Source organism: Homalodisca vitripennis, chromosome 4 (genome assembly GCF_021130785.1).
Source record: "Homalodisca vitripennis isolate AUS2020 chromosome 4, UT_GWSS_2.1, whole genome shotgun sequence".
NCBI classification, from domain to species: domain Eukaryota; kingdom Metazoa; phylum Arthropoda; class Insecta; order Hemiptera; family Cicadellidae; genus Homalodisca; species Homalodisca vitripennis.
Window position 1 is genome coordinate 86,835,121 of NC_060210.1, and position 27,963 is coordinate 86,863,083.

Consider the following 27,963-nt stretch of genomic DNA (forward strand, 5'->3'; position numbering starts at 1 on the left):
AGATGCATAAGCTTCAGCTAAGTATAAAGACAATGTTGAGTGTTAGTTATAAATTAGTTACTTATAAATATAAACTTATAAATTTAAATAAGTTTATAGCACGAAGTTATTTTCTTAATGGAATTTTTAAGTGTCTGTAAAATTTCAAATAATCAAAAAATTCATTTCATTTTTTTTTAAATTAGTGACAATAAACTTATAATAATAGACTTTCTAAAGTGCCCATGCAGACGCTGGAAAAAAATTGTACGGAAATGGAAATAATTTGCAATCGCAATTAAAGTGGTAACCAACCTCAGCATTGTTAAAACTAGCAAATGTTATACTTTAAGTAGTTTTCACTTTAACCAATAAGTACAGATGGCCAAATCTTGCTTACACTGATGGTTTGTTACGAAACGCTAGGAGTCGATTGTTGTTCTGGATCAGGAACAAGGTGATAGGCGCCATCAAACTAGCCATCTGCAACAAAAAATAGTAAAGTACAAACCTTTTGCACATTAATTTAATTTTATAAGTGTTAAAGCTATAAACAACTTATAAAATCAATTAAATCCAGTATATTTTAAAAGATAAAACTATTTATATTGTGGATATAGTTTTTCAGGTTTTCAAGATTATTAAATTACCAATATTTCATTCTGGTTGAAATCGTACTAATATTGGTTATGATTGGCGGGATATTATTACAAATTACTCCTACTTGTATTATCATGCAGGAACTTATGCTTTAATTTTAAATCGGTTGAGTAAAAGTCATCAAAAACTCAGATTCAGATGCTGCACAAATCGGAAGGTGAAATGGAACTGCACTCAACATTCGCATTAAATCAACTCTTCCCATCATAGCCACGTTATGATTATGAAACAAGTGACCTTGAACTTGAATTACCCTGTACTATATTATAAAAGTACTACAGATAATTCGTATCTTTATTAACCATGGATAACGTGTACTATTGAGTATTATATACTAACATTTCATGATAAACCACTAAACCATTTTTACATTATTAATTTGTTCCTACATTCTTTCTATATTCTTTGTAAGTTTGACAGAGGAGTTTATTTTTGCATTGGAATAGAAAGAAATATTCAATAGAAATAATTAGTTAATGGAAATTCTCCCAAAAATATGTCATAGATTTAAATTAAAACTACTCTTCCACGACCAACAACAGTGATCAGTGGGGGTTTTACAGTTCGTTTCAAATGGGATCATGTTTGTGAAGAGTCGATCATTGTTGCGTTGTCTGCTTTTTCACTACTCTTCTTATCGATTACAGAATCACATTCCTGTGACTATTGTTTATGAAAGGCTGGATCTCTTGTATTCCGATTCTCCATTTCCTTGAAATTTTAGTAATCCGTTGGTACGTCAGATGTAAAGGAAATGATTATTTGTTAGTGTATTATTGAATTGAAGTATAAGTTAAACGTTTCTGTGAGTTTTAAATTGTTATTATATTTTTTATGTGTGTTTATAATTATTTGGAAAACATTGAAGAAGTTGTTTTTAAAAATAATAAAATATTCTTATACTTTATAAATCTTACAAGGAGATTTTTTTAATACAAGACCTTATTTTCAAAACTAAAAGAAACTACACATATGTGCAAAGTAATGGGATTTTGTAAGAAATTTTGTAACAAGCCTATTCTATTCTATAAAATCCCTCTTATCCAAGTAAAATTTTAGTTAAGATTGAATATTTTCAGGTTTGCATGAAGGCTAAAAAACAGTTTGGACCCATAAAAAATTAAGTTTCAAAAATAACTACTCTAAAACTTATGATAACTAAATTTTGTTTGTGTCTGGTGACAAAAGAGTCATTGAAAGTATGAAAAATTTTAAAATTCTAAGTAATTTATAATGTGAAAAATATGTTTTCATTTAGTTCCTACGTTATATTTAAACGTAGTGTAAAAAATATGAACTATTCATGAGGGTGTTGAGTGCAGTCAAAGAGGAAAGAGAAACGAGAAATATTTGTAACGAATACGTTGAGAGTTCAGTAAAATCACAAATTGTGACGTCTAAAATTTAAAAAAATCCAATACGCCATCCTTTCTCCAACCTGTAATAGCTTAATAACTTCTATTTATTTCCTAGGCTATAATGATCTATCTGTTTCCCAGCTTTCGTCAAGTTTATCGCTATGAATGATTATCTAGATGTTAAATTTGCTCCAAGTATCCTTAGTTTCAATTGGCAAAAGTAGAAGCATTTCCAAATTTTTCGACCCATTCTCTCTCCCTTCATTATGTCTCTAAGTCTGCAACATGGAACCCCACGCATTACTAAATTCAGTAATGATTACTGGATGAAGTTTCCATTAATAATTATATTTCTGTAAGGTTTTAGCATCCACCAGGGGCTTCGCATGTTAATCTTACCTTAACTGCGCGATAGGCTTGAGCAATCCGGTAAACAATCAATGATGATCATTAAAAAAATGCTCTCTTCTCATATCTGCGAGATTTTTCTGCTTGATCATAAATCTCGTGATAGAGAACAATCAGAAACCTATTTGAACATCACCGTGGCGCATGTTTATCTGAGGTCTGTACTGGCATTATTGGTGATCACTGACAATAATCATGCAAGACCTCTTCCTTTGCTAACGTATATGTTAACTATAGTCACTTGTAGTATTTTATTATTTATAAATTTTACAGCTCACCCGAGGCAAAAGTTTTAAGTCCAGTTCGAAGAAACCACCTGCTGAGAATGATATCTTTCGATGCAGCAGAGCTTGAGAGAAGCCTTCTAACTGAAACATTCGGTTAACATTAGCTATCCTGCATTTGAAATCCTAATAAATTACAATGATTTTTATAAAATGCTAAAAAACTTTCTAAGGAAATAATATTTGCTTTTTTTGCGTTAAAGAATATTACTAGTTCAATATAAGGGTGCTATATCACTACTATATAAAATACGAAGTAAATGTAGGATAGTTAATGTAAGATTATGGCAATCTTTACTATTATATCTAGATGTGTGTGTGTGTGTGTGTGTGTGTGTGTGTGTGTGTGTATGTGTGTGTGTGTGTGTGTGTGTGTGTTGTTTCTTTGTGTTACCCAATAACGTAAAGCTTTTACCGATTGCACTGAAATTTTATATGAAGATTCTTAGGATCCCTGGGTATCATAAAAATCTATTTTTGTATTGAAAATCTCTCCAGGCTACACCTAACTAATCTGTACAATTGCATTACAACTAACAAATATTATTCATTTAAAACCACTTTCATTGTTGTGCAAACATTATTTTATAACATCACATACATCTATTTAATTATTTTCACTATTATTTTTCTATTTTAGATTTATAGTCTTGAAAGAATAAAGAAAGTTTCATAGTAAAAACACTTCTTACTTTAACGTTTTCTATAACCGCTGTGACTACAGAGTAAGCTAATGAAATAACCAGATAAGAAAAATGAGTTTTTTTAAATATAACTTTTACTGTATGTTGTATAAAATATTAAGCATCAGTACGTGGACAGTATTACAATGCGAATATAATAGAAAATGGTACTATCTAGCTTTTTTAAAGATTCTGGCTGTCTTTAGACAAATGTAGGCTTCTCAGATCTATGTATGTATAAATTCCGCATTGGAGAAACTTGATTAAATTAACAATAATACGAAGAATACTAAAACTGGAGTATAGTAAATTTGCCATAAATATTTGTTGCCATTTGTTTTGGAAAAATAATTAACTCGAACCAAATGTGCTCAGACACGTATAAAACCTATGATATAGCGTACGAAGCCGCAAAAACATATTAGTCTTTATGTGTCCTTGGACAGTTTGAAAAACACGCTTGTTAGTTAAATTCTTATCGTCTCTACTTATTATAATATGAGCACGCATTTTTGTATATTAACAAATAATCATCTGACATTATACTACAATATAATGAAGAACGGTCGTCTTCAGACCTTCATAAAAATCAAACCTGTTAGGAAAGAGTTTAAAAATATTATTCTTATGATTATGGTCGAAGAATAATTGTTGTTAAGAATTGTTTCAGAGTCTGAAAACTAGAATAATGTTATTTATCTTGGATAAATATAAAATGTAGTTTTAAATATTTAATATTCTAGTGAAATTAAAGGGAAAACTGTTTTACGTAATTATTAATGTTTTACGAATCTCTTTATTGAGTTTTTCCAAATTTTACAGTGTATCGCTATCGTCAATCCTACCAAAAACTGTTGCACTGACCTCAGATCCAGCCTTTCCATATATCATGTATCCCTACGGCTCGTGATTTCTTAACAAGTAGATCGTCTTGCAATATTACTCGTAGTTTTGAGTTTGAGTTGAGGCTTATAGTATTTAAAATTGGTAACTTCTATAGGGACACAGGAGACAATGTTTTACCACATTCTTAGTACGAAAATGAATGTATTGCTAATTTCAATATATGATCTTTAACACAATCTTACCTCATCAAATACATCTGGTGGGTAATCCCTCTCGTCCAAAAGATCATGTACCAAGAGAGCGGTTTTGTGTGCCTGTAATAACAAACCAATTCATGACTAACCAAATTTCTAGAGAACCTGTGAACCACCTGTTGGAATGTCTTATCTTATGGTATATAGTGCAAATTTCACAAGTTTTTACATAGTTCCTTCTAGCTCAAATCGAGTCTGTCACCTTAGGCTGTGCAGTTACTGGATTTACCACAATACACTATTGCAGTTGTGCTAAACATTTTTCTTCTCGAATTAAGAAAGTGTAAAATGTCGCTTATTTGTTATGTACATGTATCTTTATTATACTGATGTATTACTAAACAGTTTTTTATAAGTATACAACATACCTTCCCATGCAAGTTTTTCATATTGTTATGTTAGGTTGCATACAAAAAGTACGTTTCCTTTAACATACTTGTTACGTACATTATTACAAACGTATGTTTCTTTAGTTTTCCTCTCATTATCATGAATTTCTAATAACTCAATTCAATATGAATTACTGACAATATTTTGAGATTAAGTTGTCATTTAAGTTTAAATTCAGCGTTCACAAAGCTTCCTTGAGTGTATTCTTCGCAAAGGTCACCGCCCTCTTCACAAACAAAACTAAGATAAGTCCCCTTAACAGAAAGTAAATCATTTTTCTGATCTGGTAAAAAAATTACATAACCGCTTTGAAATTCTCTGGAGACTAAGGTATAATTTTAGTGTTATTTATATGGTACAGTTTATTTGAGTTCTTGTAAAACATAGTCTGAATAAAATTAAATTAAAAAAACTGGTAAAATGAATCACTTGCATGCAGAAAATAAAGAACCTGCCTATTTCTTGACGTTACTTCTTTACTACCCGAATACTTGAATACTGCATCTTTGACCAGACTAGCTGGATAGAATGCGTCAGTGTACTTAAAATTAATAAATACTTTTTAAAATAAAACTCTAGGCAATACGGTGGTACTACACGAGATTGGAGTCCATTCCTCCACCTAAACAGCAACAAAACTCATCAGTAGAGTAAAATGATTTTGGAGAGTAACCATACAATTCTGGTTGGAAATTCCTTTTTCTCCAAACATTGAGTGGCCACAGGGATTCCACACACATAACACACACACACACGCGCGCGCGCGCACACACACACACACACACACACACACACACACACACACACACACACACACACACACACACACACACACACACACACACACTGACACACATACACTGTGGGGATTAACACTGTCACATCAATTTCACATCTATATACGAACCTAGATTGAAGTTGTTTCTGGTTACCCACATAAGGAAGAGGTTTGACTGCAGACCTCGAAACGTAGTGTTACTTTTTTAGTTTTTAATATTAGAGTATGTCACATAACTGAATTACCGAGTAAATGTTTTATAAACTTATTCACTGAGATCAGAACCATGCGTTTTTTTCACAGCTTACAAGAGCATGATTTATAAGACATTATTAAGGTAAGATTGTTACTATCAACTGACCAAGTTTTAAAACAGCTAGTAGTAATATTTTAAGTTGTAATATTACATTACACTGAATAACTGACAGATAAAACACTACCACAGAACTCACCTGCTCCTTAATATTCGTTGCTACGGTCAAAACAGTGATGAAACTCGTAGCAATGTGAATGGCAGATACTATAAAATAGGGCGTGTATCTCCACTGAAGATTGTAAGGATTGGTGATTGCTGAGAAACACTCCCCCATGACAATCGTTCCTACGCATAGCGTCATGACGAGGCTATCCACAGAGAACACATAGTTGAGAGTATGAAAAGCGTAGCAAAGCTTTATGTGCGCTCTGTTGAATGCTTCTATTTTCAAAGATGTGATTTGTCTATGATTTTCATCGTAGTGAACATACTTGGTCTTCCTCCACTTTTCAACACAGATAAACTCACTGCAGGTGACATCAGGAGGTCGTGGCAGGAAAAGGGGCCAACGGTTGTTGAGATCGTCAAGGTGCCAGTTGAGCAAGTCAAACTTCTCCTTCACTAGCTGCATCATGATTCTCATCTTACTAAGAGTGCCATAGAAGACTATGGGGTGTGCAACAGAAATGGCGGCTGTGCTATAACTGATGGGGGAGAAGGTACTGACCACAATGGACATCAGAAGGGGTACTGTAAAAAAAGCCAACCAACAAATCTGCGATAGCATGCTTGGAGACCGAGGTTGTCGGATGTTCAAGTTGAAGAGCGCTTCCTGTGCAGATTCTATTATCTTGAAGAACTTGACCAGACTGTCTCGAGTGAGGACAGGAGTCACTAACACTGTACAGTGCTGGACGAAAAGTATAAAGAAGTGGAAGGCGAGGAAGAAAGAAGTTATGTCGTTATACACGTAGACTAAATCATGGGCTAACGTTCCTAAAAACGTCAATGGAGCCATCATTAGGATGACAATAAAAACCGTGTAGCTAATGGAGGAACAAGAGTTGTCGGGCAGAAGTGGCGATGGGAAAACACCACACAATTTTGAATATAGAATTGTTGGGTTCAGAAGATTTACGATTTCCTTATGCATCTTAAGGTTTACCCGAGATTCACTTAAATAAGTAAACCACTTAACTGCACTTGTTTACAAAAGTTTATTTGACATATACACTTTGTATTCATAAAAAACAAACAAATCTAATAATCCCACCAAAGTTTATAAAAGCAAGTACATCATTTACTATCCTGTACACATTTATGATTGAAAACTGCACAATACAACAGGATTCCTCACTGGAACTGATTACAATACAATACCATTGGCTTGTATTGATTATCAAAGATATTTATGGGAGCAAGCTCTTCACGATGAATAGAATTGTTTTTCGTCAATTTAACTAAGCAAAGGTATCTATAAGGACTTTCCATGACACGTGTGACATTCATGTCCTCAAATATTGATCTATTAGTTCATGACTGTAGTTTTAATATTTCAGAATAAGATCTAAGTTACAAATCTCATAATTAACTTCATAATTAATAAACATTTATATTCATATTGGATATGATAAACTAAATAATAAACAAAATGGCACTTAATATTTTGTTATTACACTATGGATTTAAATAAAAAACGATATATGTAAATATTAATATGATTTAGACTGGCAGCAGCAACGAATTTCATGTGTATTCAAGTAACGAACCTTGAAACTCCACAAAATAAATTGGTTGTTGACAACATATATTTTTAGCTTAATCACATGCTACTTGATGCTGTATAGTAAATATGTTTCTCCAAAAACGTATTTACAATTTTTCATTTACATTATCAATTAACGTAATGCATATAACCCTTATAATATTTTTATTCAATAAGGTGTGTCTCAAATCTAAAATCCTATATTTCTATTGTATACATTAAACGCATAATGATGTCGCAGTTTCGAAATTTAAGAACCATAAGTCGACTAACCGGTTTCGAACGCGTGACAACCTCAACTGACAAACTGGATGATGACAATTGGATGAAATATTTATTTATTGTTTTCTATAGAAACTAGTAACAAAAAAAGAAAGTGTTATGATAAGCACCTACAAACAATCAGGATATGGTCAGTGAAGTATGCAAAATTGACCACTGAAGCGCAGTGACTGTTATCGCCAGTTCTAAAAACACAATGGACTGGGTGAGTTGGCAAACATTTGCTTTCTAGTTTCTTAAAAATATTTATTTAATTATTCCTTATACCTAAGGTTTTATTGTACAGTTTACTGTATTTTTTCCAGCGAAAGTCTCTGCCAAATAACATTTTAAACCTGTTTAAATTAACAAATCCCATAATCTTTACATCTAAAATCTACAATTTATTATTTGAATAGCTATTATGATGAAACATAATTGTACCTAAAATCTTAGATTATATAGCCTTATATGCACATGAACATAATCTCTATAGATTCTAAATACATATATAGTACAGCGATATTAAACTGAGAATTAAAAGTTTGAATTTTGTTCATATTTAATTATAAAACCTTTGTATTTTCCTCTTCTATTTGCTTACCAATTTATCTATTCTGCTATTTTCTATCATTGATTTCTCGTTGTCATCATTGTTACCCATAAGACCAAAGTAGCCAAAATACTTGTAGTAACATCACTATAATTGAACTAACAGATAGACAAACGTACAAATCAAATCAAATTTTTCAAACACCTCAAGTGATAATCTTCCTTAACGCTCAGCCAAACAATGTGCAAATGTATGGATGTTCATCCTTCAGTCACCCAAAAATTTAATTCAAATTACACCGATTGATATTTCTATGTTTTAGATGTAAGTATAAAATAGTGAATAAGGTTAAAACATTTGTTTACATTTAGTATACTTAAAGTAATGACACATTCATACCCAATCCTCTAAGTACTCTTATGCACAGTGTTCACTCAAATAGGAAAACTGGATAATTTCTTGAAAAGGTGCTTAAATACGAGAAACAATACCTTAAACCTTTCATAAATCAGTCTAGCTGAAATGTAAATTTCACAAAATGATAGAAAATGTGTTGTCGCTGAATGATGAAACAAAAAAGACTTTTTTTGACTACGAAAGATATTCTATCCATAAAATTTGGGTGAATAGGAAAAGATGTAGTTTTTACTAAACAAAACTAACTCAAGATTATGATTATTCCTTGCAAACGTGCTAAACAACTGATAACACATTGTATTGTCTACTGGTGTTATGTGCCTCCCATGCTTCTTTGACAAACAGGTGTGTTGAAAAAAATAAAGGTTGTAAATATGTGTTAATATATGATGTGCCTTTTAAAACACGTTTATATTTATCTAATATGGTAACGTATGTTCATATTTATAATTTTATCTGTTTTTTATCTTAATTATTTAGGAAGATAATTTATTGTAACATTTCCTGACAAATATTTAAAAATTAGCGACAGATTAAAAGCTAGAGCACGTTACAAGGCAAAATCAAAATGAAAGTTTGGAAAACGTATAGGAAGAGAAGTAAATCTTATATTCAAAAAATCGGGATGTATGATGGAGTTAACTGGCTTAAATATCTAAATTAAATATTATACTGCAACATGTATCAAAAAAATTAGGGGAGGAATATTGATGTTTCGTTAAAAATATGTTTAAATTCATGTAATATAGTATATGCTTATTTCTATAATGATGATATTCATTGTTTATTAGTAGTGTTGAATACTGCAAGTTTTTTATATTTTTTATTTAAACTTAAGTAAAAAATTATGTAAATGCATGAAGATCAATGGTTATTATAAAATAATTATTAGGCTTTACATAACTTTTTATTGAGTTTTTATGTCTTATCTTGTACTAAATGTCCATAATGAGCAATTTGCATCCTGTTGATACATTATACTTTACAAGAATCAATGAATGATTGTATTTAATGATATTTTCATGGATATACAATAGTTTTATATAAATTTAAAACTCTAATAATAATGGAACATTTAGTCTTATGACATATTGCATATTTTATTAGATAAAACATAATAATGATGCACGTGGGAGGAGCTGAAAGGATTTTATGCATAACATAATGATGCACGTGGGAGCAGCTGAAAGGATTTTATGTATAACATTGTATGCAGTGAAAATGACATTCACAAGAATAACCATTCTTTTGTGTTTTGTGTGATACTTGGAAATTTGAGGTAATTTGCGATATTCTATTAAAATATTCATAAATTAAGATTTTTCATCGATGTAATCTAATTTATACTGTAATTTAATAAAATACTCTAAATTAATTATTTACTTTGAGAAAGTAATTGAATGACCTACAATATGCTAAGATAATACGGCTACGAATAAACGGTTGGATTCTACACTTACATATATTTATAGACTTATAATGTTTTAAATTCTCAGTTATAGTATTACTTATCGTTTCACCGCATTGTTTATTCGACTTTTTATATCTAAATCACAATACTTTAAACATGTTTTTATAAGTTAAAATTTATTTGAAATTAAGATAGGAAAATGATATAATGGTAGTTATAGAGGTTGTATTGCTAAATTGACAATTAATTCCTTTCCACGTCAAATTTATAACTGCACCATACTTGTATTTATAACTGTTTTATCCAGTAAAATTATCCAGTATTTACTCAACCCATTAAATAAAAACCAACCATATTTTGATTTAATAATATATTTCTATAGATATTTATATCATGCCATTCAATGAAGAATAATTTTAAGAAAGAACGTTTTAAGACTGAACAAATGGTTAGACAGTATGAGAAACATTTGAAAAAGCCAATAGTAAGAAATTGTTAGGTTGAAAAATGTTTGTCTCAAATGCTACTATTATTATCATGAAATTATCTATCTATACATATAAAAGAAAGTCGTGTTAGTTACACTATTTATAAGTCAAGAACAGCTGATCCGATTTGGCTGAAGATTGGTAGGGAGGTAGCTAAGAACTGGGAGAAGGACATAGCATAATTTTTATCCCGTTCCCGATTCAGGATTCCGCCCCACTGGTCTCTAAAAGTTACAGAAATACCCGTAAGAAATGCATTTGCAGCAAACATATGTTATTAAGTGAAAGAGCCTTTTTAAATTTAATCAGCTGTTCTTTGTAAATATTAATGCGACAAAAGAAATATATGTTTATATAATTTAATTACTATTTTAAATTTCTTTACACTTATAGTTTGAAAGCATAGAGTAAGCTTAAGAGAAACAGCAAATTTTGTTTCAACTGTTTCTGCAATCACTGTTAAACATAGACTTTACTATCCAGATAATACAATTCAAATTTGACGTAAAAATTCACCTTTAACTGCAATATTTATCTAATATAAACCATACTCGTGCTTGATCAGAAGATCAATGCAGATATCAAAATTACTATCTTACGTTGGCTACAAATATAAAAAATGTTATAAAACCAATCTTAGATGTTTTTTTTTTTTTTTTTTTTTTTTTTTTTTTTTTTTTTTTTTTTGACAGAAGTATGGTTCTCAAAACTCCTGTGTACATATTCTCTTAATCGAGACAACAAAGCAAGCTCAATCATGGCATCGGAGAAGTGATTGTTCCAGAATTTGATCTAGAAGTGATACACGCGCAAAGCTAAAATAAAAACCATACGCAATTTCGCCTAACATCTAAAGCTCATAATCATTAGACTGTAATAATATGTACCTAAAATATGCCTATTTTCGTTTCAAAATTACATTGAGCGCCATCATTTATTACATTGTATGTGCGCTAATGAATTCCGACTTTTTGACTCCTGTCCACGATGGTCTAATATAGTTCAATTGTATACAAAAATCTCCATGATATTGGAGAAACATTCCAGTTATTTCACAGGTGCATATTGAGACGGTTTTAAAATTTCAATCTTAAATAGATCATGAGCTTGGGGTATCTTTCAGTGACTATAATTTATCTCAGAAGGGTAATAACGACGTTCAAAAGAAATGTGCCTCCTATGTCCCAATTTTTCTGTAGGAAATCGTGTGCGAAGCCGTGGGTATTTGGTTGTAATTGCTATTTTATTGAAAATGAAGAGTTTTCGTTATAAAATACTACGAATTTATTGACAAACTAGCTGTTACCCGCAGCCAATCGCGCATAATTGCTTTTACTAAGTAATATAAGGACTTCGGTTCTTAAGATTTGCGTGCGAAGCCGTGGGTAACAGCTAGTTTAGCATAAAGTAGACTAAATTTAATAGAAAATTGTTGGAAATGAAGTTTCAACCGAATGAAATTTTGTTATAAGTACTAAATACAGTCAAAACCAAACTATTCTGTGATTGTATAGAGATTAAAATTTTATCAGACTATATATATATATATATATATATATATATATATATATATATATATTAACTTCTCAAAATGAATAAATATGAATATATATTTATGTAATATAATTTGTTACAATGCACAAGTGTGTTCATATTTGCAGATAGTTTCCTATTGGTTGTTCCAAACTATTCTGTGATTACATAAAGATACAATTTTATCATACTATACAAATTTATTAACTTCCCAAAATGAATAAAACATGTATATATATATATGTGTGTGTGTGTGTGTGTGTGTGTATTAATATAATTTTTGACAGTACACAAGTGTATTCATATTTGCAGGTAGTTGTTCCTACTTTCTTATTTGCGGTAGTAGTGGAGCTTCATGGTAGAGCGCATCATATAACAGACTTCAAACAAGCTCAAGTCATAGGAAGAGCTCCAATAATTTCTAAAGACTTCTCAAAGGATCTCCACCTGCTTGCTACCCTGAAGAGAGACTACCAAGCAAAATTCTCAGCACTTGCATCACAGTCTGCAATAAGGAATCGAATTTTTTCTGAAGAGCCAAGAAAGAATATGCAAAGTAAAACACAGCCTCATATCAACCTATATCACCGGCATCGTCTTTCCAAACCACTTGTGAAGATGACGAACACAAATCAAATATATATCTACACAAATCCTTCAAACAATGTAGAGAATCATTCAAATAAAATACGCCAACAGCCGTCCATCGGCCAGGTCCATGAACTTTATAGTAAGAAAAATCTTGAAACAAGAGCACATAAAATAAGTAAAGCCTCTGAAAAGAACCATATGGTTCTTCTACCCAACGGGTTTCTCGCCGACACTGCTGAAGTGCAGGCCGCCAGGCGAGCCCACATGAAGGAGGTGCTCATAGCGCTGGCAATTACAGCTAATACAAGGGGGTAGAAAGGAGAGTTTTTGCATAAAAAACTGTTGTATTGTTAACTTGACAATTAATTCCTTTCCACATAAAATTTGTAACTGCACCATAAGGTTTATCCAGTAAAATGTATTTACTCAACCCACTACATAAAAACCAGTGATTCAATACGATATTTCTATAGATTTTATATCATGCCATTCATTGAAGAATAATTATAAAAAATAAAGTTATAAGTCTAAAAAAATGGTTAGACAATATGAGAAACATTTGAAAAAGCAATTGATGATTTAAAACTGTATGTTCTGGTTGTATGTAATTTTCATACTTCAATAAACACATTTACACATAGTAATACCCGCAACTTTTTAAAACCTTATTTTAAAACCCAATACTCCTATATTGACTTATGTTTGGTTTCAATATTTTTAGTTTTGTTGTTTATAAGACAATATAATTAATTACTCATTGTCAGTCAAAATGCTTGTATATCATATTTTATGTTTGATAAATTTTTAAAATAACTGCAATATCTTATAAATAATAATGAAAGTCGCAACATCTATTGCTAAGCCCTACTCTAAGGACGCCTGGACCGATTTTGGTCATTCCTTTTTTTAAATATATCCATTGAAATCTAACATAGGCTTTGAAAAATAGAAAAAGCTACCTGAGATAATAAGGGATTGGACAAAATAATTGTTGTGTGTGTGTGTGTGTGTGTGTGTGTGTGTGTGTGTGTGTGTGTGTGTGTGTGTGTGTGTGTGTGTGTGTGTGTGTGTGCGCGCGCGTGCGTGCGTGCGTGCGTGCGTGCGTGTGTGAAACGTAGTTCAAAGTTACCTGATACTAAACAGATGTTGAAAATTTCAACTGAAGTTCGCCAAAGAGGCAGAAACATTGGTTTACATTTAAATTTCAGAAAATCTTAATTAGCTAGAATTATAAATAGCTTGGTATGTAGTCTAACGCAGATTGCAAACTCGGATGTACTACATATTTTGACTTTAGATTGCTCCAGTCACGAAAAAACCATTAATACTATTTGAACCATGTTATAAAACTCACCTTTTTAGACATTTGTGTTTGCAAGTACGATAATGGAAAGTGGTCGGCTCTAGTTACATTATGTTTTATATTTTTCTTGAAGCTTAATGAAAGAAAGGGAAGACACACTCTTCCCCTTATACCGGCAGCAAAATTCAAGCAAGCAAGTAGATGCTTTTTTGGCAAAATTAGTCTTTTTAAGCTTATGTAGGGCAATATTGTGTCCATATAGCCGTATTTATAATGTTTTGTTTTATTTCCTGAAGATGGTTTAAGCCGAAATATACATTTTTGTAAGAACTTACTGATTAAAAGTGTACTGAAATGGATGTTTCTCAAAAATATGAAATAGTCTATTACGAAGTGTAAGTTTATTTTGTTAAGCATAACTTGAGAACAGAGAATCAGTAGTGATGATGTTGATGACCATAGTAACTGGCCTTGTGGAGGGCTTCAAGATGGTGATGTTTGGCGGCTGCGACCTCATGAGTGTCTGCCAGGTATCCAGACTTGAGCACGACCGGCTTGGCGAGAGGTCCGTGGTAAGGAACGACATAGTGCGCTCCACTGTAAGCTCCAGTATACTCGCCATATCCTCCTGCATATCGTCCGCTGTAGTCTTGCCCGTATCCTGCGTGAGCCTTGGCCTTGGCTACAGCGGCGAAATGCTCAGCCTTAGCAGCAGCAACCTCATGAGTGTCTGCGATGTGTCCGTTATGGAGTACATGAGGAATAGCGATTGGTCCGTGATACCTGAAATCTCCATGACCTCCATAAGAGCCACTGTATACTTCATCCTGGTTATATCCATGTCCTCCTCCATAACCATTGCTACCTTCATAACCGTAGCCTCCTCCATAACCGTAGGCTCCTCCATAACCGTAGCCTCCTCCATATCCGTGACCGTGAGACTGTGTAGCCAGGGCAGCAAGGTGAGCGCTCTTGGCCGCTGCTACTTCATGGGTGTCTGCTAGGTAGCCGTTGTGGAGGACATGTGGGATAGCGATGGGTCCATGATAATGACTGTGGCTCCCATAAACGTCTACAGCAGCAATAACCGCAAAGACGAGTACAGTCTAGGATATTGTACAATTAGTGTCTTAATGTGATATAGTCAATAATTTACATTTCTTTATAATATCAAATGAACTGTATTGATTAATTTTAAATCCACTCAGCACAAATATATTTCTTATAAATCCTTAATATAAACATCAGAAATAATATGTAATTTATCCATATGTCAGATTGGTTTTACTAATGAATTTATAGAAGAACATAGTCATTCATTTTTGAAAATCTTTTTCGGATTTCCATAAAACACCAAGTGTAATACAGGTGATTGTTTGAATGTTTGTGTAAGATTTCAGATATTAAACTTTTTTATGAAATCCAGTATTTACAAAAACTTCTTGTTTGGCAGATCTAATAGGTGAAAATAATACGAGATATTTAAAATAAAGAATAATCTATTTCATTTTCATATTGAAATCAGTATACATTTATTAACATTTATCATGTTATTATAAATACCACATTTGGTAACTAATTTTTCTAATAGTTAAATTCTCCAATTTATAACTGTAATTTTAAACGTGAACTAAGTAGGAAGAAGTTGTCATTTAAACCTTAGTAAACATAAATATAGTAATAAAATTCTTTAGTGTTGATAAAATTAAAATACCTGTAAAGGTTAGCACTTAAATACTTCTATTAAATAATACATCTTCCTCATTTCTTTTCTGCCAATTCTAACTAATGAATAATAAAATAAATCGCTAAATAATATCTTCTTAGCTTCTTAAAAGTAAATATAGCTCTTTGAAACAAAAAAATGTGTTTAAAAATGTTTTATGTGATAAAAATAGTATCAAAATTACAACACAAAAAGAAATTTGTCAACATTTTGTATCAGTCGTAAAGTATGTAACTCAATTCAAAATCTGGGGGAAAAGTAATCCCGGGAAGTGCCTAGATGGTGTCATCAATTTATTTAATAGTTTATTAAAAATGTATTAGGCAATTTTATTTTTCCTGTTAGAATACATAATACTTGTAATTGTTATTAATTAATTTCATAAACCTTTTTTATGGTTAAATTAATTGTTTATAAAAGAATTAAAAGATAAGAAATAGTATTTAAATAGTCTAAACTTATAAAGGACTTAGCACCAAAATGATTCTTATTCGTTTTCAAATTTTTTTAGAATCTATAAAACTATTTAAAGGTAACCACTATGTATACTAGGCTCTTAGAAAAGCATATATTTAAGAACTTTATTCGTTTTTAAGTTATTAATTTGTTCAAATATCTTTATAAATATCTTATTTAAAACATGCTTTTGTCACTTATATACTGTATATATTATAAAGAGTATTCTGCTACTGTTTATTGGATAAAATACCAATCCTGTATTAATATAAATGTTTTACTATTTCACAATTATCATTTATTATTATATTATACATGTAGGTATGATCCTATATGTCAAATATAAACACAATTAAATCTTTAAATAAAGTATATACATGCAAATACAGGTTCAAAAATATTTATTCTATGACCATTTCTGACAGATTTAAAATATTTTAACGCTTTTTAAATCAAGAAGTCTTTTTAACTCCAGTTTTATTCGATGTACACCATATGCTGCGGCTCACTCACCTTGATGTGCATGATGGTGGAGAAGTGGTGGTCTGGTTCGGTCAGGGAGATGTTCGGTATAAATACTAACTCAAGCTTAGTGTGCCAACATGGTATGTCCGGTTAAGACACCACATCCTCGGTTGAGAATGTCTGGTTCACTATCGGTTGTGTAAACCCGCTATGCGTGGTTGCTCCAAGAGGTACGACCTGCTCATTAATTAACACATTACTTTATGCAGGAGTAACCACTGTTGATTGCAACATATAGAGTAAAGTGAAGCAAATGTGTTCAGAGATTTGTTCTTACATTCTCAATAATGTAATCATATACATTGCGTCTTATCCGAATTGTTTGTTTTAACTTATACTATGTAACTGTATTAGACTTCATGTAAGTGCAAGAACCAGTATGTTCTTCCCGTAATGCGCTTTAGACTTGGAGATTACTTATGACCTCAAGGGCCTCCAGTACAACTTAAAAATATGAAATGAATCCCAAGTAAATTCGAATGTCAGCCGTACTACAAAAAGTTATACCAACCGACCAGATCTTTAAGAGTGCCAAATTTCGATCTCTATTATGTGCGAAAGTCGGCAAAATCATCCTTAGCTAACTCAAATTATTCAAAGATCAAGTGTTCCGCAGTTTTGCTATGCTTAATGCATAGCTACAAAATCAAAAGACGCTTATTCTCTGGAAACTCTTCCCATGTCCATGTGTTTGGTTAGGCCAACAATACTATACTATTAGAATACTACTTTTACTACTAGGCATGTAGTAGTAGTATCTTCATGTCTTGTAGTTATAGTTAGTATTAGTATTATATACAATATGGTGGATGTGCTAATTGAAAGATCAGACACTTCCCTAAGGGAAGGCGAACGAAAGATGTCTACTTATCCGTATACCCTTCTTCATCTTCTAGTATTCCTAGTGTGAATTCCTTTAAGTATAGCTCTTAAAACTAGGCGCCTAGGAATTCTACATGAGGTTTAGGAAGTTATCATGTTTGATTCTGAATCCAATTTCTCCAAAGCACGGTACATTCCTTTGAAAGTTAAAACTCGTAAAAACAATCCATCTTATTTTGTTAAACAAAAACCTAAAGTTGAAAGCGTAAATCATAGTTGTTCTTCTGGCACGTAATAATGAATTGTTGTAAATTGAACCCTCCATGGATTGAATTAAGAACTTTTAAGTCACTACAATACTCTGTACTAAGAGCGGGAGTTTGTGGGTCGAATATGAGATTACTATTCGTTTCTAGTAATGATGTTACAGAAATGTATCTCCGTTTCCCTTAGCATCCTGTTTAGAAGGTCACTTTGTGAAGGAGTACCATCACCTGGATAACATGTTAACAAGTGTTTTGAGCATCAAGGTTATTTGAGGTTCCATGTTTTATTTTTCCACAATCGTTATAGTGTTGCACAGATGAGGCTTTTATAAAAATGAGAGAGTGTTAATATCTAACATATTCGCCAGCAAGTATGCGATAAATAGTAGCTACAATGTCACCGAGAAATAAAAACGTAACTCACTGTATATTGTTCTAGTGATCCGGTTTTTATTCGTGTTTTAATATTCAAAATTCTATTTCTACGACTAAATATTATATTTCCATTTTACATGAATATTTTATATTTATATATATATATATATATGTATATATATATATATACATGAGTGTGTGTGTGTGTGTGTGTGTGTGTGTGTTTTGAGTGCTCATGCGTGTAATTTTATTCAAGAGGAGTGAGGGAATTTCGTGTTTGCTAATATTAAAATATCTGGTTTTTAATCATAGAATTTGTAAAAATAAATGAATAGTTGAAGCCTCCGTTGAGTTTAATCGTACCAAACCAGGACCTAAGTTCTTTTCTTGTCATCTAACCTTGACATCATAAATCTACTTCAACTTCAATGGAAATTAACATGAACTTTCCATTGATTAAACTGTAACCAGGACAGGTGGAGCTTGGTGGAGTTATACCATCCGCCTCCAAAGGGTTTGCCGTTTATATCCATGTCCTTTGATATACTTCACAACTTTTTCGTAAGTAAGTTGTGCCCATTGATGCCTTAAGAAGCTGATCTTCTCCGAGGCACTAAGTTGTCAGAAGAGCAGTTCCCCGACGAGCTAGGACTTAAAAAAGCCACGAATATTCGAGGGTAGAAGTTCCATTAGTTTCGATCAATATCCCAGTTCTAATAAGCCCGAGGTGTTCAAAACGTGAGATCTTCCAGATCATGTGGTCTTGAGAGCCATAAGACAGTACTGGAGATTCCAAACGCCAAAAGCTTCAGAGCAGAAGTTTCTTCAGCCATAAAACATACAGATATGATCAGCTACCTAATATCAGTCATATTGATCTAAATTTAACTTGTAATGTACCTCAAATCGGGAGTTTTTAGAAAGAATACACTCAAAACGATCGGTTTTATTACTGGTCCGGAAATTCCCAGAAGTCAGAAGTCCCCACGACATGGCAGCTTTCACATGTTGGAAAACAGGAAGCACATCCTGGCCAGAAGTTTTCAGTTTGTTATTTGGCTGGTTTAGGAGCATGTGGTTCAGGTTTGGTGACATATATAGGCTTGCAATTTTATAGATACCTTCCAGATTGTGGAGATAGCAGATCCTGCAAAACCGAAACCTTTTAATCAAATAACAAGAGTTATCCAGATAAAGGAATTTTTTAATTCCGATAAACCAAAAACGAGCACTTAAGTAAAAATACTTTTAATAGAAATTAAAACATATATGACGGCTTTAAAATAAAGCAAACGGGTTTAAAACATTTTGAGGAGTAAGATTTTGGATTTTGTTGTGAATTGCACGAATCTTTGGTTACTAGAACGTCGAAAAAAAGCTCCCATCGCGCGACGCTCGGAATTGCTGGCGCATCTGTTCTATACAAACAAAGGAATTGGTCTTATGAAAAAGGAATAATGATACTTTGAAAGAAAGCCAACAACAGAATAGCTGACAAGATTAGCTAATTGCTGTAGAGGCAAGCCGCCACGCGCCGATGATTATTAGCAGCTATAACTCCTGTTTCCCTGTTCCGGTCCGGTTCTTTCGTGTCGCACCTGACCCACTAGCGTTACAGCGGCTCGGAGGCATCCGTGATTTAAATCCTAGGTTTCCCCTTTAACTTTCCTGAGTGTGATTAACTAGACCGTACTCTTTGACGTGATTTATTTATTTATTTATAAATATATGTTTCTAGGCCAATATTGTAGATAATAAATGTGGAAATTTGAATTTTACTTTTCTAACTTACACCACTTGTAAGATTTAACGATCTCCGAATTAACTGGAACTAATCTAATCGATACAGGTCAATGATAGACCTGAAAGTGGGAATGATAAACCCCAACATAAATATTAACATTAATTGTGGAGCAACCAGTTCAATGGAGAATTCAATATTGTAAACTAGTTATTCGTTTAAGTAAATTTTCAAATTATGCTCAGAGGGGGTTTAACAAAATCATTAGGAGTTTTTAATCCTTAGATGTGAATTGGAGTGGTTCTTAACCACAGGAAAATTCTTAGTACTATTAATAATAAATATAGATTTAAGAATAAGCTTATAAGTAAACATGTTGAAATCAAGGAAGAGAAACCTGTAAGAGATTATTACAGAAGCAGAATAAAGATTGATAATATAATGTTTATATCTCTCAAAAAGCTATAACTGCATTCATGTAATTATAATGCTTTAAAGTTAACACTCTCTGTTGTGTATTCACTCAGGTCTCATAGATTCAATTATGTAAAATTACTTCTCTCAGGAAATCCCTTTGTTTGTTTTATCAGCATGATGCTTTCACTCTAAAATGAGATTAAGTTGTAGAACATATCTCTAAATTAAACGAGAGCTCCTAAAATGTACAATAAAGTTTATCCGGATGAGGATCAATTCGGTAGTAATTTAATTGAAAGATATACTGTAGAATTTTCGGATAAGGTTCACGAACTAAACTTAGTTTCATGCACAAGTAGTGCTGCATATGTGATGGCTTCCTATTACACAAAACGATACAAAAATTAATTAATTTTAATAAAGTATTTAATGCAGGAAATAGTAAACACAAATCAGAACAAATAAATACATTTTTGTAGGTAAAGGATAATTTATTGGTTAATAATTATGAGAATTGGGGTGAAGTTTCATTCAGGTTTAACTATTTATTACATGTACCATAACACACAGAGTATTGAACATAATTTAATTTTCCTGTTATCAAAATTTCCAAAATATTCTATTCTTTCTATGTTTAGTTCTGCTATCATTGTATACACAGTTTTAAGGCCTGAATAAAAGTAAAGGTAACGAATTAAATTCGTAAATAAATGTTACTGATTAACGATTATATAATGGAATTCAATCTTAATACAGGAAATAAACAAACAACAATTGTATCCAACGTCAGCATTAATTACACTTGCAGCTTTAATTTCTGTTGTCTGTAGTTCAAGCCTTACCGATTTTATGTAACAAGAAACGTAATTTTGGTTGAAATAATATATATGTTTACACTCAAACACCGAATTCGGACAATGTCCGAAATTTTTTACTCACTCCGCGATGTGGACAACGTGAATTACCCACGTTCGCGGATTGAGCATTTTTTTCGGACATTGGCCGAAGCGAAATACCCAGAAACGCGTTGTGGGTAAGCGAAAGTACTCAAGAGACGAAATAAACACGTTCAATCGGAGATTGAGCAAAACCATAATACCCATAACCCGACGTGGGTAATCTAATTTGCCCACGTCGGTTGTGGGTATTTGTAATTTGCGCAAAACGCCGAAATCCGTTTTCCCACAGTCCAGACGTGCAGGTCGAGACATGCGCCCCCCCCCCCCCCCCCCACTATCGTCACTGTTAGCAACAAATAGGCCTACTGTCTATTTTCATTGACATTAGTGCACTGTCGTTATACACAAGCAGTTTTTTCTTTGTTCTGTGCGTAAGTGGCGTGTGTTGACTTATTTTAAAAGTGCTGTTGTGTTTTGTGATTTTGTTTGAAATGAAGGAATCATTTCACAGTAAATTGGAAGATCTGATGTCCAAGAAGAATGGTCTCACAAGTCGAAATTTTTATTATCGAGGAGCCACGCTATGAAGAAATTATCAGCGAAGTAAAGGAGGCAAAACAGAAGAGGAAAAATGGTCAGTCCTTGATGTCTAAAGATTATCGCCGAATCAATCGGTTTGATGTCATAAACATTGGCGATAAAGAAATGTTGATTGAAAAAACAACTGAAGAAATGACAGATATAAAATATTTCTGTCGCATTGATCAAATGTATGACACAATTCATTAAGCTCACTTACGAGTTGGTCATAAAAAAGAAAAAGCTATGGAAGCCGAGCTAAAAAAAGAAATTTTGTAAACATTACCGAGGGAGGTAATTAAAATATATTTGGATCTTTGCGAACCTTGCGCACTTAAGAAAAAGTCAAAAAGTAAAGGGCTGGTTGTTAAACCATCATTATGACAGCATTAAATTCACGCTGCCAGGTAAGATATCATAGCATTTCTCTAAATAAGACAGTTTCTCCTTTGCTGACAAATACCTAAGCGTATTACGCACTGGCAGTTGTTATAATGAGGTATATGGTATAGTTGACATAACATTTATGTTGAGTCGATTTATGTATTTTTATTGTATTTTAGGTGGATCTAATTGATATGCAATCAGAGCCTGACGGCGAATACAAGTTTATCCTTAATTATCAAGATCATCTCACCAAGTTTTGTTGTTCTACGTCCCTTGAAAACTAAAACTGCTGATGAAGTATCCGACATCCTTTTGGATATATTTTGCTTATTTGGGGCTCCATACATACTTCACAGTGATAATGGAACGGGAATTTTGTAACCGGTAAGTGGTAAAAAACAAATTACTGTAGTGAAAAGATTCCACCCTAGAATTTAGTATTTTTGTAATGGTAATGGTACGGTTTTCAGTTATCGAGAACCTAGCCATTAAATGGAGTGCCATAAAACTAGTACATGGAAAACCAAGACACTCGCAGAGTCAAGGGTCTGTCGAACGGGCCAATCAAGACGTTCGAGATAGTCTTGTTGGCTTGGATGACTGATAACAACACCTCAGGATGGGCAAATGGTCTCAGGATCATTCAGAATACTAAGAACAAACAGTTACCACAGTGGGATCAAGAGAACCCCTTATGAGGCAATGTTTGGTTCACCACAGAAAAATGGATTATTAGATTCCCCTTTGAACAGCCGACGTCGTAAAAAAAATAACTACTGAGGAAGAACTAGAAGGAGAGTTCTCTAAGCTTGAAAAAAGTTTTAATGAAGAAGACAACGAAGAAATAAATGCTGTGGATGAAGATGCTTCGGAGATTTTTGACAAGGACTGTAGAAAACAATGAACACGTAGAAAAAGAAACTATGTCCAGCGATAACTTAACACTCTGTAATATAGATTGTGACAAAGCAATAGATTGTGACAAAGCAATAGATTGTGACAAAGCAAACAGCTGTTTTGAATGTGGTCAGCACATACATTATGAAGTTTTAAATAACGAAGACCTAGGCTTACCTTTGTGCACTCTTTGCTCAAGAAAATCTGCCATAGACACAATACGAGAAAACTGTGTAACTGCATTGAAAAGTCAGGCAGCCAAAATGTTAAAGCGTACTGAAAGAAAATTAACTCCAGTCTCAGTCGGCGATAACGTTTTGGTAAACATTCCTGATGTCGACCGGGGCCGACTAGCTCCAAGAAATGTAATGGCTGTTGTAATAAATAAGAACGATGATTCCTATACCCTTGGTACAAAGCATGGAGTTCTTGACAAACAGTTTTCCAGAAACCAGTTCCAGGTAGCTCCTAATAAATTTATTAATAACATCGATGTACCTGATGAACAGCTCAATGTCCGTAAAGAAGCAATGAAGTCATCCGGGTCCAAACAAGGTTTTCATCAGATGTGGATGCAAGAAGAAGTGTTCGGGCAGATCTTGCAATGATGTAAAATCAAATTTAAAATGCAATCTAAATGTCACGGTAGCACTTCTTGTGCTAACAAGTAAAGTGAATACTTTCTGAAAAGAACTTTAATAAACATTGAAAGTGGTACATGTGTGAAAAATAACTTTTTTTTCTATTTTCAATAATAGAGATACTTGTATTTTACTGTTTAGTTTTTGTTTTGATTGAAATAAATGGAATTTCAAGGAAAATTTGATTTTATTTTACTTGTTATAATGGAATTAGTGTAGGGTATGGTATGGTTGTGTTTGGAGGCTTTTCGGCGTTTGCGCAAAATTACAAATACCCACAACCCGACGTGGGCAAATTAGATTACCCACGTCGGGTTATGGGTATTATGGTTTTGCTCAATCTCCGATGAACGTGTTTATTTCGTCTCTTGAGTACTTTCGCTTACCCACAACGCGTTTTCTGGGTATTTCGCTTCGGCCAATGTCCCGAAAAAAATGCTCAATACGCGACGTGGGTAATTCACGTTGTCCACATCGCGGAGTGAGTAAAAATTTTCGGACATTGTCCGAATTCGGTGTTTGAGTGTAACATATACACTGTTGGAAACAGTTTTTAGTTTACGTGACATATTCATTAATAAAAGCTTTCATAATCATAATTAATCAATTGAGCTAAACATTCACATTGATTCAACCATTCCCACCCTAGCTACTATATGTGTAGAAAACTTGGTTACAGATGTAGGGTGCACAATATGCACCTTATGGTAATTATAATACTTCTTCTCTTAGTTTATACAATATTTTATAGTAGAGGTCAGTGATGTAGAAACGACATGGAGATGTTTATTTTGAACTTCTTCATCATCGACTTTTTTGGATGTGTTCAGACCAACATAACTCCAGATTCCAGGAATCAAGTCTGTAACAGCGTCAGATTCCAGACGATGCACTAAAAGTAAGGTGAACTGGAGCTAAACTCAAATTTCACACTGACTCAACCCCTCCAGCATAGCTATGCTATAAGCAGAACGAAATATATGTCATATAGTATGATTTATTTTCAAATCGTTGCACTTTGGCAACTGATTAAATCAACATTGCTACTGAATAAACTTAAAACTGAAGATACGAATGCAGAATTCATTAGAGACCACTTTTCATTTGCCTGTTTTAAAATTTGTTTATGAAGCATTATGGAGTCTCTCTTTTTGTTAAGCTAATATCAAAAAGTACACCCGTCTGTATATCATCGCCGCGGTCAAGTAAATAGGTTTGAGCTTACCAAATTCAAGTAAGATGCCACAACCTATAGTTTAGGAACCGATTCCCAATTTCCGCTGTTAAAGGACACAGTAAGTTTTCTTCAAATTAATTTGCTAGAGAATTTCTTTTGTAAGAAAGAAATCAATCGTCCACCGCGCTGGTTTTGGTGTGTTATAGAATGAGAGGAAACCAAAAACGTTAAGAATATGCAACAATATTTTTCCTCAGATATATGTTTCCTACCTTTATGCACTTAAAACCGACCAACTATTACATCAGAATCAGTCAACTAGATATAAAAATTGGAAATCTATTATCTAGTATTAAGATTATACTATATAGTTTTTTAAGGCTCACTTAATACTTACCTACGCTTCTGACGGTTGGTTTCATTTGTTTTAAGCTAGGAAAACATGATCTGGGAAAAATGTTTCACTTCATATTTTTAACCCTTTGATAACCTTCAATCTCAACCTTTCCTACTAAAACTAGCACGACAAACAATCAATTCCTTTCATGATGGATTTCAGATTTCAAGAACAGTCAGGTTGTGTGCTTCTATAGGGAAAATTGATTCTAGATTCTGGAATCTTAATCTTATTCCTAGGAGGCGTGGAGGCGTGTACATTTTTATAAAAAAATAACTTCCTAAAACTCTGTGCCCTGATAAAATACCAAATATTTATTACAATAATTAACTATTTCGTCATGTAATATTCTAATAGAGGAACTAATAACAACAATGTAACAGACATCTATAACGTTAAAGAAATATGTCTCATGACACTGATCATCTCAGTAAAAACTAAGACATTTACACTCAATAGCTTAATTGTAAACCAAATTTATCTGTAAAAATAGTTAATTTGTACATTATACGTTAAAATCAAATGGCAAACTAAAACACTTAAGAGGATTTGATTTATTTATTATTTAAATTAATACCTAAAAAGAACAAACTTCAGACTCGAGGTGATTTTAATATTTTACTAAACAATATCCACTTACAAGCCTTAACAGATTTGTTCTTAAATAAACCATTTTGTTAAACCAAGGTTTTTATAAAAGATTACTTCAAGGTATGTTGATTTATCAGAGCACGATTTTTATGTTGTATGTTGATTTTTCTTCCATCCACGAAACAAATAAGACTAATTCTCTACATCAATATTGGTTAAGATGAAGTATTTGTCCAGGAATACACTCGACTAGGTAAGTAATGTAAAGGCTCTTTTTCAAGGGGTTAAAACGATCGTTACTATTAATGAATTGGGAACACGTATTTAGTGCTTATTGATTTGCCACTGTGAATGCCGGTACCAAGTAGTGATGAATCATGGACTATTAACGGTTTTTAAGAAAGCAACAAAGTGATGAAAATAAGTGTTATTGTTAAAATGATGAAATTTCAGTCAAATATCATGAAAAATCGAATATCCAGAAACGAAAGTTAATTTAAATGAAAATAATAAATATAATTAACATTTAAAAAAAGTACATGAACCAAGTTAACGGAATATATTGTTTTGTTTCATAGTGCAAATTGTGTTTATATCATTCTAACATGGCAAAAACTAAAAAGTTATCTCATCTTAGGTTTTCTTTCCTTTTTTGTTCAAGCTTCACCTATTAGATCATGTACCGGATGATATTTATATTTCCAGTGGAAAAGTTTTCTATTTCAATGCACGTAACATGTTATTAAACAAATACTCATGTAATATCATTACATTTAACCTAAGTGTAGTTTCTTATTTTTATTATTTCCTAGGGTTCTAAAAAGAATTGTCGAAATAGTAATAACACCATAATAAAGAGCAAAATATATTGTTAATTAATGAAAACAAATAAAATGTTTGATATTGCAAGTGAATTAATTAACAATACGCAAATATATATATGGTTATACATATACAATATTTACACAAGTATTTAAAAAACACATTAATACATGTGTGTGTGTGTATAGTGTACTTGGGTGTACCTGTATGCTTGTGTGTATAGATCTAATATTTAAACGCATTTAGGAAAACTATCAATTTTAGCATTTTAATATCAGAATTAACACTAACTAGTTAACAAAAGTTGTTTTCTAAACAAAGGTTCCAAAAATTTAATTCAAACCGTTAAAATAATCAAGAGAGAATATTTCTTTAATTTTAACTAAGATTATTATTGCTATTACGTAGGATATAAACGGTAAAAATAAATTTCAAGTAATAAAATAAAACAAAGCTAGTACAACTTTCATTTTTTTTAATCTAACACAATTTAATTATTTTGTTTATACATAACCATATTTTGATTTCTTACAACTATGCAACTCTCCAAAACATTACAGCTAACGTTATAAAGTAGTGTTTAATTGCTTTAATGTTCTGAATATTTTTACAATACGGTAGGTTTAATCGGTTTCAAACTACTAAAACAACACTTTTTACGTGTGTAGAGTACATACGTAGTCTTCGAAAAAAAACTTAACTTCTGGCGTTTTTAAACTGACCATCAGTAAACTTCAAACTGCCCTTATTGTAAAGTAAGCCATAGACAAACAGAAAGCTAGCAATGTCAACAGGTATGAAAAATCGGGGATCTAGCTTGACAGAGGTTTTCCCCAGGAAACTACCCACCGCAAAATTGGGAGTTAAGGCTTTCTCTACAAGAAACTGAAACGTTCAATTGGATGAAGCGACAATCTCCGGCGGGAGCGGAGAAGAAATGGCGGACAATGATTCATAAACCTGGCCAAATCGCTGCTATTTTCTATAAATATTGGTCACTTGGTCAGTAGTGCACAGTCCATAGCAC

The 27,963-nt window shown here is 32.5% G+C and overlaps 2 protein-coding genes across 2 annotated transcripts; both read right to left on the reverse strand.

Annotated features, from left to right (window-relative positions):
- Positions 1-375: 375 nt before the first annotated feature.
- LOC124361099 (putative gustatory receptor 28b) lies at positions 376-6,914 on the reverse strand. Its single transcript, XM_046815133.1, has 4 exons — positions 6,093-6,914; positions 4,461-4,532; positions 2,684-2,773; positions 376-462 (listed from the first exon to the last, which is right to left on the reverse strand). The coding sequence occupies exons 1-4, from the start codon at positions 6,912-6,914 to the stop codon at positions 376-378; spliced, it is 1,071 nt and encodes a 356-aa protein (XP_046671089.1).
- A 7,738-nt stretch (positions 6,915-14,652) lies between these two features.
- LOC124361100 (glycine-rich cell wall structural protein-like) lies at positions 14,653-16,925 on the reverse strand. Its single transcript, XM_046815134.1, has 2 exons — positions 16,914-16,925; positions 14,653-15,324 (listed from the first exon to the last, which is right to left on the reverse strand). The coding sequence occupies exons 1-2, from the start codon at positions 16,923-16,925 to the stop codon at positions 14,653-14,655; spliced, it is 684 nt and encodes a 227-aa protein (XP_046671090.1).
- Positions 16,926-27,963: the final 11,038 nt, after the last annotated feature.